The 13,042-nt window shown below is 28.4% G+C and overlaps 1 protein-coding gene across 1 annotated transcript; it reads right to left on the bottom strand.

The window, feature by feature from the left end:
* Positions 1–4,086: 4,086 nt before the first annotated feature.
* On the bottom strand, positions 4,087–5,406 carry LOC100305605 (uncharacterized). The gene is made up of 2 exons (NM_001250880.2): positions 5,226–5,406; positions 4,087–4,736 (listed from the first exon to the last, which is right to left on the bottom strand). Exons 1-2 carry the CDS (start codon positions 5,353–5,355, stop codon positions 4,348–4,350), a joined length of 519 nt encoding a protein of 172 aa, NP_001237809.2. The 5' UTR covers positions 5,356–5,406; the 3' UTR covers positions 4,087–4,347.
* Positions 5,407–13,042: the final 7,636 nt, after the last annotated feature.

The following is a 13,042-nucleotide window of genomic DNA, read 5'->3' as shown; positions in this document are numbered from 1 at the left end:
AAATATTTTAAGGCTTTGAAAAGAGTGATTATTTGTATAAACAAATGTCAAAGCTTGGATCATTAAGTTTTAGATGTCTTTCGTGATATTCCGCTAACTAGGGATAGAAATAAATCCGATGATAGACATATTAACTTTATAAAAATATTGTCTCTCCGAATCGAACTCAGTCATGCATAAGCAAAAAATTATATTATATATATTAGACTTAAATATAAATATATTTAATTTTAATTTTATTTTTATTTAATGATATTATTCTAAAAATATTATTCATTTAATTATAATTCTATTTTTAAGAACTCTATTTCATTCATTTTTAGTCTAGATTATCATGTAATTAGAGTTAGAACTAGCTTAATGACATCTTGTCTTCTTATATGGTGACTTAAATGAGGAAGTGTACATGGTTCTTCCTGAAGGATTGCAGGCAGAGAAGACAGGTTTGTAGGCTTCAAAGGTCTTTATATGACCTAAAATAAGTCAGTAGACAGTTGTATGCTAGGTTATCTTCCTTTTTGACTTCACATGTGTACAAGTAGTGTGTCTCTGATTATTCCTTGTTCATCAAGCATGGATCCAAGACAAATATTGCTTTACTAGTCTATGTAGATGACATTGTTTTGTCTGGCAATGACTTAGTTGAGACTCAAAGCATTAATCATCTATTGGACAATGCCTTTAGAATAAAAGATTTAGGTGATTTTAGGTTATTTTTTTGTGCTTTGAAGTAGTCAGAACACTTGTTGGTATTAATCTTTGTCAAAAGAAAGTATGCTTTGAACATCCTTAATGACAGTGTGATGCTTAGTTCCAAGTTAGTGTTCACTCCTTCTTATTACACCACTAGATTGCACAAACATTTAGGATCTCCTCTTTCAACCGAGAACACTTCTTCTTACAGAAGGTTAATTGGAAGATTGATTTACTTGACTAATACCAAGCCTGATATTACATATGTTGTACAACATCTGAATCAATTTGTTGTTGAACCTATTTCAGCTCATCAACAAGCTGCCTCAATAATCCTTAGATACATCAAAGGATCTCTAGGTGTAGGAATTTTTTTGTCTACTAACAATAATATTCATCTAAAAGGTTTTAGTGATTCATATTGAGTTGATTGCCTTGACACCAAAAGATCTATTACTGGTTATGCCATATACATTTGTAATTCGTTGATCTCATGGAAGTCTAAGAAACAAACAACTGTTTCAAGAAGTTCATGAGAGACTGAGTATAGAGCATTGACAAGTGCTACTTGTGAGCTACAATGACTTACTTTTTTACTGGAAGAGTTCAAGGTTCATTTCCAACACCCTGCTACTTTGTATTGTAACAACAAATTTGCTCTCCACATAGTTGTCAATCTCGTGTTTCATGAGAGAACAAAACACATTGAAATTAATTGTTACATAGTTCAAGAGAAGGTGATGACTAGGCTTGTGAAATTACTCATCATTTCCTTTGCAAATTAGCTTGCAGATATCTACACTAAAGCTCTGATGCCCGATGCTTTTCAGTTTCTGTATTTCAGGCTAGGAATGTCTAACATCCATTCCTAGTTTGAGGGGGGCTCTTAGCCTAGATTATCATGTAACCAGAGTTAGAGTTAGCTTAGTTGGTTAGTTTAGCTTGATCATCATGTAACCAGAGTTGGAGTTAGTTAGTTGCAAATTGGTTAATCTTGTAACTAATTATATAATAATCTGTAATAACTATCTATTGTAAGCTAATTCATTCAATGATTATCTAGCCTTCCCTTTACTCTTTTTCCTTTAGCTTTCTCTGCAAGCTTCCATATCCATGCCAAATACAAGTTCTTTAATTCATGATATCAAGTTTTAATGAAATAAATTTTATATATATTCTTATTTTTTTTTACTTAAGATTAGTAAAATTAAATGATTTTATAACTTTCGTAATCAATATAAAATTAGTTATTTTTGTTTATATATGAGTCTAGATAGAGTACAATATTAATAAAATTAAATGATATATCAAGTTATTTTTAACTCTTATAATAATGATTTCACTTTTTAAAAAAAATCTTAAATGTGTATATTTTGTCCCTCCCTAATTTTATACTTCTTCCATCCCAAAATAGATATTGTCCTAGATTGTTTTACACAAACTAAAAAAAGTTAATAAATAAATAAAAGATAATAATTTTACAAAATTAATTTTATTAAATATATATGAAAATAATATTAATATTGGATTCAAAAACTAAAGTGACATTTATTAAGGATATTGATAAAAAAGGCTAAAATGTTTCATTGAAAAACTAAATAGGATACTTATTTTGAGACAAAATTTTCCTTCAGATGCGACATTTATTTTGAGATGAAACAAATATATTTAAATTCATCCTTATTTTTTTCTTTTATCATAATAATTATTAATTTTTTTTTTACTAAATTATTGCCCTTATTCAGGGTCCTGACAAGGCATGTAGTCCCATGCTTGCATCTCATTTTTAATATAAAGGTAATAATAAAAATAGAATTGAAGACCTTATACATACTACTCCAACTCTCCACCACAAAATTAACTCCAGTGAATTATTTCATATCTCATCCAATTCCATCTACATTTTTTTTATATGGAATTCCATTTACATTGAGAAGTTCTATTTTTATCTCATAATTTGGCCTTGTAGGCTATGTCGAACACATTAATAGACATTGGATTTTATATTTTGGCCTATTTTTCTTTAATTTCCTGTCCTTGTAAAAAAATTCTTCAAAACAGTTTTATTACTTATGAATATATTAAAATTTGACTATATTTTAGGTCGCTATAGTATAAGTTTGATTTAAAAAATTCAATGCATGCGCTATTAACTTTGAATAGAATTTAGATTATTTTGACTGAAATGTCAGACATTACACTTTATATTTTGGCCTTATTTTTCTTTGATTATTTGTCCTTCTAGAAAAACAAATGCTTCAAAGCATTTTTATTACTTATAAATATATTAAAATTTGACTATATTTTAGGTCTCTACAGTATAAGTTTGATTTAAAATTTTTGTTGCATCAACTATTAACTTTGACTAAAATTTGAGTTGTTTGACTGAAATGTTTCTCAAAAACCAGACATTGAACTTTATGATTTGACCCACTTTCTCCGTAACTTTTTTCCTTGTGGAAACAAAAATGCTTCAATATATTTTTATTCTTATTATAAATATATAAAAAATTTCCTAAAAATACTTATATTAGAAAATTTTACTATATTTAAAGTCTCCTAAATACAAGTTTGATTTAAAATTTTTAATGTCTTGAATTAGGGATAAAAATAGGTCCAACTATCTGTCGAAGACCTATTATTGCTACTTTAACAAAAAGATGATGTTGAATTTCTTTAAAAGAAACCTTTTCGATTAAATGGGTTAAGCTTAGGCTTAAAAATATATTAATCTTCATGGACTGCCTAATTAGTAACACTATAATTTTAACAAAAATATTATTATTAATATAATATTGTAATTATTTTAATGAAATTACAAAATTATTTTAGTGACTTAATGATTTGAATATTTTAATGTTTGAAATAGGTTAATTCGTATACACATAAATGAGTAGCAATAATAGAAATTCATTTTTTGTTTTTTCAGGACTTAAAAGACTTTAATGCCTATTACATATAATATTTGCAGGCAAGTTTTAACCATATTTTATGGTTTAAAATCATCTTATTGTTTTTAATGAAAATCTTTGACTTGTTAAATAAAAAAATTAAGTAAATAAGAATTAAATGCATCCAGTTTTGGATAACATAGAAATAGTATGTCAGTAGTTGTTTCACAATCTAATACTTCAACACACAATAATTTTACTATTATATAATTTTTTTTTATACTTCTTAACATGAAAGATGGCTAGCGGACTAGGCTAAACTTATATAAATGTCAGAATTAGGAAAAAAAAAAAAAAGAAGCTCGTAACGGGTAATAAGCATAGGTTTGATTGTAGAAATATAAGTAGGGTAAACCAAATTTAATTAGGATTCGACCTTACATGATCCATTTCACTTCGATATTAAATTTGACTGAAATTTGGATTTTTTGAGTTAAATATCTTTTACGTATAACTGAGATTAGCAAAATATCATACTATATAACAAGGCAACATAAGTTGACAAACCAGTAGAGTATTTATCTGCTTTTCACATACTATCATACAGTACATTCCACAACTATAAGTGGCATTCTTTCACACTACTACACATGACACATCTATAATCATATGTAACATACAAGACCATATAACAGTCTATTTCCCCCCACAAGTATTATTACTCAAGTGATTACAAATCACTTGTGAAGTCTTGAGCACATGATCAAGGTATTCCAATGATGGGGAAGAAAGGAACATAATAGCTACTTGGTGCCAATCCCCACTCTGGAGGCAGAGGGAGATCCACAGTTTTGGATGAACCAACCTTTTTCCCAGCCTTGCATTTTGTGTTTAGGGGGCATGATGTCCTGAAACTAAGGGGAGTGGAGATGGTGTAGCTGTTTTGCTCTTTGCCCTTAATAATTTGGGATACCTGGTTTTCCCTTGAGACATAAAGCTGAACTGGCCCGCCAAGAAGTTTTGCTAAGCAATTCTTCACAGAAGAAGGTTTTGTGTGGTCTAAGGGAAGATCAACCTTGAAGGAGCCATCATTTTCTGTAGTTGCCAAAGCCAGTTTTTTCACACCATCACACCTCACTGAAACCTTAATATCTGAAAATATGAAAGAAGTATATAGAACCAAGGTTCATATATGATCCCTAGAACCAGTGACGGATCCAGAATTTGGTAGTTGTGGGACAATACTTACAAATATAAATTAGTGGGACAAAACTAATATTATAACTTAATTTTTTAACTATATTTTAAATTTTTAAAATAATTTATAACCACACATATATATCATGTAAAGAAAAATAAAAAATTTAGTGGGGCAGTTGCTCCCACTCTCTCTCAAATAGATCCGTCCGTCTGCCTAGAATACATATACACACAGATTAACTTATCAGAGTCTGCTTAGTGGTGAGAGATTTAAATAGTTTACATATGAAGTACTAGGTTTATCAAACTTCGTTACTAGTACACAACAAAAATTACACACAGATGGTAGTTGGCTAACAAATAGAGTAATGGATAGAATGAACATTTATTTAAATTTAATTAAAGCTAGTAGATATATAATGCATTAGAGTTGGCACAAACCAGATAAGTCATAGTTGTGAGTGCAGTCAACGCAGAAGACTCTGCCCTGCACCATTTGGCATGTTGAGGGGTCAATTTTTGCAAGAGCCAATGCAAAGAGAAGAACTGTGATGACTTGAACACACGCCATGAACTATGGAAGCAAGAAAAAGCTGACAAACATCAAAGGCAAAGATAAATTGAAGAGAAGGTGGTAAGTTTGAAGCTTATAAATACAAGAAGCAATAGAGTGAGCACATTAAATGTAAAGGGTCCTTGGCTGACATTAGTAGTTGGCGTCAACAGATGGAGTTAATACCTTTCGTAGAGCTTATCAGCATTAATACAAGAAAGTATAGTCTGGAATCCACGTATATATCTATGTTGATGCTGTGTAATAGTCTAATACTAGGGATCTCACTAACTAGTGTATTTATTACTGTATTTAGAGTATTGGTTAACATATCAATATAAAAAAAATATTTATTATGAAAATCATAAAAAAATAATAAATAATACAATTTTGTATATTCTAATAATTTTTTTTTAATTTTTAATCAATGTTCTAAATATACTAGTGAACATTTATTTAGTACTATTTCTTGTATCGTAGTTGACATGTTTTGAAAATTGAAGACACCCTCTTTTAGGTAAAAAAAATTGAATACTCACCCATTAGGAAATCTCTTTATGGGGATTACTTATCTAAAGTGAGCAAACAAGCGTGTATCATCCATTAAATTTTGATTTGATGGGTTAAGATCAAACATAAAGGTGGGTTTGCGAGTCACGGAACACAAATCGGTTCACATTAATTTAGCCCGTGCAGGTTGGATTAGTTACAGTTTAGGCCTATTTAATTATGAGTTTACATGGGTTGATTTGCCTAATGGGTTAAATGTATGTATATCGGGAGTTTGCAAGTTTACTCACATTAATATTGTTAGATAATTTTGTAAGCTATTCTAATATACCAAAATTCCATTTTGAATTGACCCAAACACCATGTAAAAACCAACTCAAATCACGTTTTGTATAAAAAGAGTAAGTTTGTAAATCAATCTCGTAAACTAATAACGCATTCTAAATTTATGAGCACCAAATGATCATATAATACCAATATTATTTTTCCTAAGTTGTTGCCTTCAATGATCATGTAACGAAACAATTAAGAGAAGTATGAAATTCTAGCTAATAGATTTGTTAATTCAATAATTAATTGAAGAAAAAGAATTATGATTGATCTTTCAAAACCTCCAAACCTAATTTATCCTATAGTTTCATTAATCAATTGTAGTGTGACAATCAATCAACTAACAATACATCAAGAATGAGATTTTGGGATCAGTCTAAAGATGGGGAATAAAGCTCTTTAAAACCCTTAAAGAGGGGTGTTTATAAGTGAAGTGGGAAATCTAAACCTAGCTCGCATCAAATAAGGTGCACGGACGCATTATTTAAGTTGCACAACCCATGCCGAATATTTATTACATTAATCTATGCTAATTTGCATGAACGTGCAACCATGCAAGACCATGTTAAATTTTTTTAGTAAAATATACTCAGTTAGCAGTCATGTTAAATTTAACATGTCCATAGTCAATTTCAGTATAACCATATACTAACGCTTACTACATTTTAATTTTAAATATTGAAGTTTTTTTTTTGTCATAATTCTCTTAAAATTTGATCTGTTTAAACTTATTATTGATGACAATAATCACGTTGATCATTTATGCAATAAATAAAAAAGTGAAATTAAAAATTAAATATTAACAACTATAATAAAAATACAAACAATTTTTTCACCAAAAAGTTTCGTGTTGAAAATTACTTTCCCCCTCATACTTTTTGTTCCATCGTAACGTGCATAAGTGGCATGAATCAAGTCTAAACAGGAGTATGATAGTTTTAAACAGCTAGCTCTAGCCAAGCAATCACTTCAGATTAGTTCCGTTGAAAATTTCATACTAGTGTAGATTTTTCTAGGATACAAAATTTTGTCAACTGTCTGTGACATAAGGCTAGAAAAAAAGTCACAATTAACAGAGGGAAATTAGGAACATGACTGATTCTTGCTCTTTCATTAAGCTCGTTAATTAAGTAGGAGAAATTTCATTGCTTAACAAAGCATTCGTATGGTGGAAGAAATTCAGATGAACCAGTTACAAACAATTTCAACATCGAAGTCAGAAACGGTTTTCAATGTTCGTTTGAATTTTTGGTGTGTGATGTGTGACCGTGGACAACAGCTGACATCAATTAGATACGAATATTAAAGAACCGTAAGTGGTAGGTCATGCCCCACTCCCCCCCAGTGACAATTTGAAACTCCAACTAATGACAAAGATTGTTCAAATTAAATGTGAATGCTTAATTTTTTACTTACAAAATAATACTTTCTCCCGTCTTAACTATAAACAAAAAAAAAAACATACTTTACATTTATCAATAAAATTAGTTAACTTCAATGAATTAGTTAAATTAATTTGTAGATCCTCGTATTATTACAAATTTTTTAAATTAGATTCTTATAGTTTAAATTTTTTAATTGGATTCTTATATTAATTTTAAATTTATAATCAGGTTCTTATGTTAATTTATTGTAAGAAATATATTAGATTTAATGAAATATTTTAACATACACACACTTAATTATAAACCCTAAACCAATACACTTAAGCTAATTATAGAGGTGTGAATCCTAAATTACAAACTACTACAAAGGTGATTAAGGAGGTGCAAACAACATTCAAATAAATTAGGAATTAATATCAAGGAGTTATGGTATGAGGGATACAAAATCCACATTTTAGGATTTGAGTTATGATTTGGGAGATAATAGATGGATTGGAAATGAAAAACAAGGAGTGTTGAGACGAGTTAGATACAAAAATTAAAAAAATAAATAATTTTATGTGTAACCATTTAGACTGATATGAAATAACATTTGACATCTATGTGTGTGTATGATAAAATATTCTATTAAGTCTCACAAATTCCTCAAAGTAAATTAACATAGGGATCATATTACAAATTTAAAATTAATATAGGAACTCAATTTTAAAAAATAAAGTATAGAGACCTAATTAAAAATTTTGTAATAATATAGGACCTACAAACTAATTTAACCTTAAATTATGTTACTTTCAATTAAAAATTAAATATTTTTCTTAAATTATCCTTTATTAGAACTTGATATCAAACATAAAAATATCTTTGAACTTATTAAATGAGAAATATTTTGAGAAACTCATTAAATAAGACATAGGTAATTGCGATTTGCTTATATTTAAGATAAAAAAAAGAGATTTTTGTTATATATGTTCGAGACTAGAGGAAATACAATTTTACTGCTCATCATTATCTTAGGAAAATGATTTATTTGTCATAATTAGAATATTTAACTCTTTAATGAAACTATGATGTATTTTATTTTCTATAATTTTGAGTTCTTTAAATTAATTATAAGACTAATCTTTAATTTGGAGTCTAACCACACTTAAGGCTTCTTTTCTTTCATCTCTTTTCAAGGAGGTGTATTCTCAACTAAATTCATTCATTGAATATATTAAGAAAATAATAAATAAATAAAACAAAATAAAAATATATAAATTTTGATGTTATTTATACATTTTCAACTTGGATAAAAAGAAAAAGAGAATGTGCACAAAAAACAAAGTTTAGAAATCATAAAACTGTTTTCCAAAAAAGAGAATTAGTAAACAAACAAGTCGTAATAATCTTATCCCTTTATGAGAAGAAAAAGAAAACTTTTCTTAAGTGAGGTCATGTGGTGGATGAAAACATTCAACTGGACCATGACCATGCAGGCTGTTTATTGGTGTTCAGTTTTACTCCTACTTCTGACATACCATTCAATTCACTTTAATGCGACTTTACATCTGTGGATGTGCTTGAATCTTCAACTCAATGGAAACGTACTAGTGAATGCATGGGAAGGTCACACACATCGCAGAAATTTGTTGAAGCATGCCGTCAAAGAAATCTTCTGTGCTATTGCCCAATGAATAAGCAGCAAAATTTATTGCGAGCACCATTTATATTTGAGTTGAATGATTATGCACCGTCTGTTTAAAATTTATACTGTTGATTAATTACAGATGATTATTATTACAACTTTTAAGAAAATTATTACCATAAAAATTAATGAAATTATTATAAATAAGTAAGTTATTTACAACAGATTATTGTATACTATCTCTATTTCTATATATAATCTATATATAAGATTGTTATTTTTATTTTATTGTTGGTCTCTTTTTATAAGATCAAATTTTAATTATTTGGTGTACTAATTATTTATTTTTTATAATATCTTTAATTAATTACACTATCTCTCTTATTAATATCGGAGAATAGAAGAAATTATATTAATTAATTATGTAAAAATAATTAACTGGAGAGAAAAATGAAAGATAATTTTAAAAGAATAATATAAATTATTGATAAATTTAATATGATTAACTAAATTAACTATTTTTTTAAAAATCTGTCAGTTAATTGAGGAGAGTTTCTATGATGCTACAAAAAATTGTGTGGGTTTTGGTATTGTTATTTTTTTAACAGATAAAATTGTCATCATTTGTCTTCTCACTAATTAAAGAATTTTTTTAAAATTAGTTCTTTGATTAATTAAAATATTTTTTAAGAATCTAAAATTACAATCATTTTAGTTAAAAAAAAATGATTAAATATAAATTAGAATGACTACTACATTCAAGAAAAGTAGAATTACGATTCTGTATTAATATCGGTGAGGAAATTAAGGTTTATACTTTTAAAATAATGTTTAATCAAATTTTTATAATTTAAAATAGTCATTGTCAAGCACCCTATTAACACTTCTCATTTATCTCCATTTTTTTCTTTCTATAACATTGCATATATTACTTATTATATTTATATATTTTTTCCTCTTCGGCATAGAATAACATTTTGGGTGCCAACCGTATTTATCTATCCTTTCTTTCCTCTAGTAAAGTTTCAACAATGAGTAGTTGAGTACACGTGAGCTTGAATTTTCTTATATTTCTAGGGTTCTAGTTCTTTTCCAAAGTTTTCATAGAAATGAAGTGATACTGCGGCACTACAGAACGCAAATTCACATTAACTAACGGTTGTAATTTGTAAAGAACATACACCGAATGGATATATAGCAGACTTAACTTACATAGGCTTTTGGATGATTGTCTCAGTACAGAAATAATAATAACCTCTTTAGGCCCCTATGCAAGTTGGTTCATTCCTAGGCTTTCTTGACACAGTATCCAGCAAACGAGTAACCTCCACATGCGACAGAATAAAGGAAATCTATCATACAAAAATATCACCGTTACTCATTCCACCGCGACATTATTATTAAATATTGAATGATTTTATATATAGGGTTGCAATAAAGGAAGGCATTCTTTTCTTGTTGTAGCCGAATGATGATTCAACATATCGAAGCCTTAACGAACGAAAGAGGGACCATATAATTGGTCGATATATGGCTATACCCGCTAAAAAAGGCAATGTTTCTTCAAGTGAAGTGTGACAAGTGAGGATTGTGTGGGACAAGTAGTTGTGATGAGGTTAGGCTGCAACTTGCAAGTGTCCAAGCCTCAAGGACGAGGTTGTGTGTCATGCATGCCTCAATGAAGGAATTATTTTTCGAATTTTGATATGCTAAGGAAGCATTTAGCACATCCAATGTCATGAAAGTTTAATGAGCATTAAAAATACATCTTTTTCACCATATTTCCCTTCAACCAAACAAGCTTATTTTTCATCCTCTTTCACTTCTTTGCATTCCTTTTTTCTTCCCTCACACATTTTCATTCATTTTCTTTCCTCCAACCAAACATAAATTTAATTTAAAGCTTGATCGAGGTCTAAAATCTTCTTCCTTTCCCAACAAGATCATTCACTTGGATTTTTCCAAATTCAAAATTTCTATTAACCACGTCTTTTTCTTTTGTGAATGGTTGATAATATTGATATGAATTTTATCTATTCAATTCATGTAACTTAGTCAAGTTATTTTGATGTTAGTTTTTGTGCGTTCAATTTATATATGACTTTTTGTCATGGATTATCAACAAAAGTTAACCCAGCCGATGAATCATCTTAGTAAAAAATATGTCATGATTTAAAAGATAGATCATGTCATGTTTAAGGAACAACAGGATCTTACATTTTTTCAAATATCTTATAAAGACAATCATATTCAAGACACAATCAGATATTAAATATAAAAAATCTCCTGATGAAAATTTAAATTTTAATTAGTCACATTGAGAGAAATTAGCCCTAAGTTCTGGTTAATTTTATATAGTTAATTTAATCAATAGTTTTTTTTATTTGCTATATAAGGATATATGATCAAATCTCTCCTTCACTAATAATGAGAATAGTTTAGTGGGAGAATAACACTATGACCTTTATATTTAACCTCCATAAAATAGTCTTTAAGAGTAACTTTAAAAAAAAAATTTTACAATAAATCTCAAATATTTTCCTGAACTATAAATTACTCTAAAGTCTAACCAATATTAAAACCTAAGAAAAAAATAATCAAACAGCACTTTCTCTTGTTTCTTGGTCTCTTTTTCGGAAAAGTATGAGACCAAAGAACAACTCTTATATGAATACATCATTCATGTAACCAATTCTTACATGAAAACACTATTATTCACACAAAAGTTGGTAAAAAGATGGCATCCTCCCTTTTCCCCACCATTTCCTTTTCCTGTTGGGAACAACTATTGGCACTAGCAATATTATTACTATTGACACTATCCACATGGGCTGAAAATATTTTTTTTTCAAAAATGTCTTTCTCACGGAAATACATTTCCATTGTACAAAATATACAATAATTATAGTATGTAGTGTGCATAAAGAATTTAAAATGAAAATAATATATTTTATACATAAAAATATTTTTTGATTTTGGATTTTGTACACACTCCCTAGACTACAATGGAAACATGTTCTCATTATAATTTTATATGCGGAAACATATTTCCGTTATAGAACAAGGAATGCATAAAAAATACAAAATGAAAGTATGTTTCCATGTACAAAATGAAATGAAAACATATTTTCATTTTGGATTTTGTACGCATTCCACGTTCTATAATGAAAATATGTTTTCAGTGCATATTTTGTATGCAAAAAATGTATTTCGATTTTGTATTTTTGAAACAACTTTTATTACAATGAAAATAATTTTGTTGTATGTCGAAACCCAAACAATAACAAAATCATGATTCCATTAAGAATTTCTAAAATAAAAAAATGGAATTATGGTTCCATTGGGTAAAAAAAATTTAAAAATTCTTATCAAGTCTCAAATGCATCTAACGAAAAGAGATGAAAAAAATGGGAGGAAGATGGTGGGGTGTCATGACGAAGAAGGGAGAGATGAAGGGAGGAAGGTTGAGGTGTAGGAAACTTAGACTTGGACACTCACACACTATCCATTTTTTTTTTCATTTTCATAGTCAAAATGAAATCACTATTTCATTGTGCAATTTTCATGATTTTGTTTATTTTAATTTATATTATTGTTGCTCAATAGAATTACGATTTCATTGTGCAACATGTCTTATTACATAATGGAATCAATTTTTTTTCTTATAAAGAATATTATGCAACACAATAAAATCATGATTTTGATGTGTTGCACTGTTATTACACAACAAAATTGATTCCTTTGAGTAACAAAATCTATTGCACAATGGAATCGTGATTACATTTTATAATACTTTGGGCAACACAATAGAAACATAATTTCATTGTATTGTAAAAAATATTACACAATAGACTCA

The sequence above is a fragment of the Glycine max genome, chromosome 12, assembly GCF_000004515.6.
Source record: "Glycine max cultivar Williams 82 chromosome 12, Glycine_max_v4.0, whole genome shotgun sequence".
Taxonomy (NCBI): domain Eukaryota; kingdom Viridiplantae; phylum Streptophyta; class Magnoliopsida; order Fabales; family Fabaceae; genus Glycine; species Glycine max.
Note: the sequence above shows the minus strand (reverse complement) of the source record. Positions and strands in the feature narration are given on the sequence as shown.